The 5505-nt window shown below is 34.5% G+C and overlaps 1 protein-coding gene across 2 annotated transcripts; it reads right to left on the reverse strand.

Annotated features, from left to right (window-relative positions):
• Window positions 1–2941: 2941 nt before the first annotated feature.
• Window positions 2942–4535, reverse strand: LOC108916676 (zinc finger protein 480-like). 2 transcript variants are annotated; one of them, XM_018722977.2, is made up of 3 exons: window positions 4365–4535; window positions 3721–4061; window positions 2942–3670 (listed from the first exon to the last, which is right to left on the reverse strand). In XM_018722977.2, exons 2-3 carry the CDS (start codon window positions 4009–4011, stop codon window positions 3173–3175), a joined length of 789 nt encoding a protein of 262 aa, XP_018578493.1. In that variant the 5' UTR covers window positions 4012–4061; window positions 4365–4535; the 3' UTR covers window positions 2942–3172. The 2 variants fall into 2 exon arrangements, with proteins under 2 accessions (XP_018578493.1, XP_018578492.1); XM_018722976.2 differs by lacking the exon at window positions 4365–4535 and having other exon boundaries at window positions 3721–4237.
• Window positions 4536–5505: the final 970 nt, after the last annotated feature.

Consider the following 5505-nt stretch of genomic DNA (forward strand, 5'->3'; position numbering starts at 1 on the left):
GGAAGAGCGAATGAGCTACTGAGCTTGAATAGAATCCGGCTCAGGAGAGTGACAGGACTCATAACGGGACACTGTCACTTTAGGAAACATCTACATAAGCTAAAGCTTGTAGACAGTCCATTCTGCCGAGGATGTGAATCAGCGGATGAAACTTCTCTGCATATCCTGGGCGAGTGCCCGGGATTTGCACGTAGCAGAATGACGCTCCTTGGGAGAACCTATTTGGAACCCAAGGAATTGAGAGAAGTGTCAGCAAGGAAGCTTTTGGACTTTGCAAAAAGGAAAAATCTACTTGCTGAATAGGACTAGTAGTGGGACGCACAATAGGCCTAATTAGGCCGCAGTGCTATTGGACTTTTTAAAGGACCAACCACTAGATGAAGATGAAGATGGGTCATGTCATCTTTGTTTTAGAAAATTTTATAGAAAACAAGTTTCAAGTGCAAAATTCTTTTAACTTCATATTTATTAAATAAACAGTTTTATTTAAGACACGAATCTTGAATTATTAGACTTTCCAATTCTAAAGGATTTCACTATACACTGACTTATCATTTAAAATTCACTAACTACATCGTGGTTTTGTCCCTCTTCGGTACTTTGTTCTTGTTTATTAATGCCAAACAAGATAATATTTTTAGCTTTTTGCATTTCTTCTATTTTACTAATATTTTTTCTAATTGCCATTTTGCTTAATTTTTACATTTGCATTTTGGTTTTACAATTCATCAATTTTTCGGTTAAATTAGTTAAGAGCTTTAATTAGTGAAATTATCAGTTGAATCATTTTAGTTATACCTATTTAAATTTAATTGCTTATAGTAACAGCGCTATAACTAAGAAATGTAACCCTTTTCAACATCTCAGGATCGGTAACCTTTAATTTAATTTTTTATTTCACAAATTTAATTTTTCTATCACATGAAAGTTCTCTATGTAGGTCTAGGAATCAACTTCTATATCAAAATATATTCACTTTAATTTTCACCGACCCCCCCTCCACTGTTTACCCTGTACCTCAGATGGTAAGCAGGAAGTTATATCAATAAGTAAAGTTTGACTTATACAATTAAGCACACCCTATATAACATTAACTGTCAAATTTATATATTCAACTCGGCTTTTCAACATAAGAAAACAGTCCTGTGAAGGTATGTTCAAAACCGTTTTGTTCTTGGGATACCGTGTTGAAATTTGAACAAAATTTCATATTTTCTAAAACATTTGATGAAGATGAAGACAATTTACATAGAGTGTTAAAATTGAGGCTAATGACTTATCTAAGTAAAGTAAGACCTCCCGTAAATACAGGGGGTGATAGTACGGCAAAAAATAAAAATTGTTTGTCTTATGAACTATATGTCTATCTCAAAAACCATAGATTTTTCAAAACATTAAATTTATTGTAGTTACCATTTATACATTTTTGAGACAGGTTGATATGCACAGTAAATAGTATAAGTGTGTTCAACTAATCTGTTTCTTAAACACGTTTTAATTTTTTTAGTAAACAAAACTACTTAGGTAAAAGAAACATTTGTTTGTGTAGAAATAATAAATACCCAATGTTCAAGAAACATTCTGTATAAAATCGGTTTGGACATTTAAAACCTTGGTAAATTATCTACAAAATCTTCCTCAGGCATTCCTTTGTAATTTGAAATTTAAAAATGTTATTAAGTGTAATCCATTTCTCTACAGCTATCTCAATAATTGTCAAGAGTAACAAAATATTTTAAATAAAATTTTACACTACAACACCCTGTATCTTTTAAAGGAGGCATTTTTTATATAGATAAGTAGGGTTAAATCGTCATATTCTGTTACCAAAAATATGCAGTTAACGAAATGACCAACTTTTTTGTTATACCCTATAAAATCAGTGGTGAAGATACAAGTATTCACTATCACTAACAATTCGAGAAATTCGGATATTTTGAAAATTCGATAACCACTTTTAATTCTTAGAAACCTTGTTGGTTTTTAAAAGAGAAGGAAAATAACGCAGCAGTGAGGAATTTGTTTTCAGTTATTTTTTTAGAACTCTTTAGGTCAATTTATATTTGTTTTTTGTTTGTTTAAAATGCGTTTTGTCAGTTGCATTACCAATTAGTTCACTATTGTTTAAATTTCAAGTTTTTAAACAAATTTTTTAATCATCGAACAAAAATTGGAAATTTTAACTAAAACATTTGTAGGTATGGTATATAAGTCACATACAAAATAAATATTATTCATGTTTATTGTATGTATCTACATTCATACATACATAATAGTCATTGCTGTAGATTTTGCATTTTACTAGAAAGTTCAAAAGATGCAATATTTTCACATCAATAATTTTTCTACAAATCAAAATGCAAAATTTCTAGGCCAATGATTATTTTGGCATTTTAATTACCACACTACACAAAATATTGTAGCTATGAAAAAAATTCTACTCTTTTTTGGAAACAAGTAGCTCTAGAGCAATTTTAAAATAATTGAAGTGTTCCATAACAGTAATGAAAACCAAAAAAAACTCGAAAATGTTTTCTTAAAAACATACCAGGAATTAAAAGCAGCCATTGAATTTCCTAAATATTGTGTGATCGAATTTTTAGGATTTTTAGGGATAGTAACTCTACATCTTCCCCAATGGTGATGATCTATATCAGGGGTCGGATATTTTTGAAAATTTTTAATGAGGTCCACAGAAAAAACTCGTATTCCTTACTAATTTTTTGTTTTAATTTGCACTCACCTACTAACCTACTAACTATTAAAGAATGATAAGGGTGGCACTCAAACGTATTGTTATCTATAGAAAAATATTTTAAATAATTTGAGTAATTATACTTTCAAAAAATTTTTGGCGTTCGTTTTACCATTCACGGCCCGGATCTGGACCGCGATCTGCCAGTTGCCGACTGCTGATCTATATATATGCTGTCAGCGAATTTTTACCTTTAATTAGGTAAATCCTTGGCCCATTTGTTAACACTCCATGTCCCACATCAGCAGATATTTTAGAAAATTTGATTTTTTCAAATTTCAAAATTCTGTATCTCTAAAATGAAGCATAGTCACACATTTTACAGGACTTTTTTTCCTTATTAGTCTTGAAACACTCATACAGGTATATCATATACCTGTAATATACTACAACGTTGCGAATGTGGATCGAATGACCCTACATTCCAATACGAAAAAAGTAGCTATGGAAAATATAATATATTGCCAAATTTGATACCATTAAAGCTGACTGCATTCTAAATCTCTTTCCACAAGTATTACAAGCATGAGGTCTGTCATCTCCATGGCGAGATCGATGCTGTTCTTGGGCTGCAACTGTTGGAAACCATCTGTAGCACACATCACAACAAAACCGTAATTTCATTCGATGAACTCTAACATGCGCTAAGAAAGTACTATATTTTGAATATACTTTGGAGCAATCTGCACAAAGATAACGACTTGTAGAATTATGGGTTGTTGAATAATGTTCTTTAAGATCATCTGATAAAGAAAAAGTTACTTGGCAGTCACAACAAGTCCAGGGATATGTATCCCATCCAAGTAACTCATTTTTTGGTATTATGCTTCCATCATCATTCAAGTCAAATTCCGTATCATCTAAATCAATAGATTCAAATAATTTAATATTTTTCTTTTTCGGATATTTTCGTATCTAAAATTATATGTATATAAAATTAAATCAAGAAAATTTAATATTATTACCTTATTTTTTGTTCTTATAGTTTTACGTTTATGTTCTGATTTCTCCGAAGTATCGGATAAGTCATTATCTGCATCAGCTATATTAAAATCACATTTTATAAGAGGTTTCGAGTCAAAATAACTAAGTTCTGGTACTTCATTTGGTGTACTTAATAAGTGAGTATCTAATACTGTCTGCGGCTGAACTGGTTCTGCTGGAAATAAAATGGCACTGCTGTTATTTACTAAATCTGTTAATAGAGATTGTGCTTTTTGGATGCGATCATTGAACTCCCATGTTTTTCCTACCATATCATAACAAATCTGGCATACTGATGTAGGCAAATTATCTTCGACTGAAACTTTAATTTGAAATAACTGAAATATTTTTAAACGAAATTCCAAATCATGCAAAATAGGTAATTGATCTGTAGAACATTCTGCACAAAGTCGACACCTTGTCTCCATAACATTACAAAAATTTAATATCAAAAGAAATGTAAGGAAATTATACTATAAAATAGATTATTTACTTATAGATGATTTATTTTGAAAATTAGAAAATGAAAATACATAATAATGACAGCTTTCATTTACTTGTCAAAAATGTCAAAATGATTACAGATTACAGGGACTACAGGGTTACCATAGATTTAATAGTATACATTTAAGTCCTGTTCGTTATGTCTGCTTGACGTACTCCAAAGTCCAACTCAATCGGAGTATTTTATCAGCGTTCGTTGAAGCCATTTATATGTATAAACTACATTACTACTAGTATTACACATATGGTTGAAGCCGAGCACAAAACCTATGTTGTTCGTTATGCACTTATGCAGGAGTACTTCACACTGATCAATAAGATCATTACTCTGGTTACTCTGTCATTTATGCTGGAGCAAAGGGAGTAGAACACCTATAGCAATCAGCAGATTTTATTTTTATTGGTTGATATATAACCGCCATTATTCCATGGCTAGAAATTGGCCTCAATGATTTGGGATCGAGGGGGATTATCCCTCTTTATCCTGCCTCATCTCGTGTAGGCCTGGACAGCCTTCGTAGGTGGGCCCCATCCGTCCTCTACCCCGACCGCAAACGCGGCCGGTGTAGGTGCTTTGTGGGACCTCCTTTTGTCCTGGCTGGGCCCCGCCGGCTAGGGCCCTTTCTTCTGGCGCTCTTCTTGCTTCTCCGGCTCGTCTGTGTAAACCCCGGGGGTGATGTCATGTTTATGGTTGGGTACGGTAGTGCGACTATGCAGCCTGGTATGCGCTTTGCTAAGATGGCCTTTAGGCTTGCGCGGGGAGGGGTAAGGAGGGTATGGTGGGGGTGTATGTGTGTGTGTGGGTCGTTGTCTTCGTTTCTTGATCCTGGCGGTCTCTGAAACAGAAAAGGTTAGCGGGCAGAGGGTGGGGATGTCGTTGGGGTGGTCACCCAGGGTCAAAAAGTTGGTGTCTGGGTCTTTTGTGTTTGTCGGTCACGTCGGGTATGTCGTCAACGGCTTGCCTGAGGAGGGGAATGTCATGTCTAGCGGCTACGTCAAACCGTATCTCCGCGTTTTGTCTTATTGTCTGTGTAGCGTTTGTGTATTGTAAGTCTCGTAATATGTCAGAGTTTCTTACGTACAAGGGCGCGTCGGTAGCCGTGCGGAGGGCTATGTCTTCCACAGCCTGTAATGACTTTAAGAGGCTTTTTGCCGCGTGACCCCACAACGTGGAGGCGTAGGTTAGCTGCGGTTGAAGTACCACCTTGATAAGCGTTCGCTTATTCCTTAAACTGAGGGTGTTTCCACCTTTGAGTAAGGGA

Source organism: Anoplophora glabripennis, unplaced genomic scaffold (genome assembly GCF_000390285.2).
Source record: "Anoplophora glabripennis isolate ALB-LARVAE unplaced genomic scaffold, Agla_2.0 scaffold2392, whole genome shotgun sequence".
Lineage (NCBI taxonomy): Eukaryota > Metazoa > Arthropoda > Insecta > Coleoptera > Cerambycidae > Anoplophora > Anoplophora glabripennis.

Coding starts and splice junctions, on each gene's coding strand:
- LOC108916676 (XM_018722976.2), bottom strand. CDS start 4,167: ATGGAGACAAGGTGTCGACTTTGTGCAGAATGTTCTACAGATCAATTA. Junction 3,671..3,720: donor CTATAAGAACAAAAAATAAG/GTAATAATATTA, acceptor ATATAATTTTAG/ATACGAAAATATCCGAAAAA.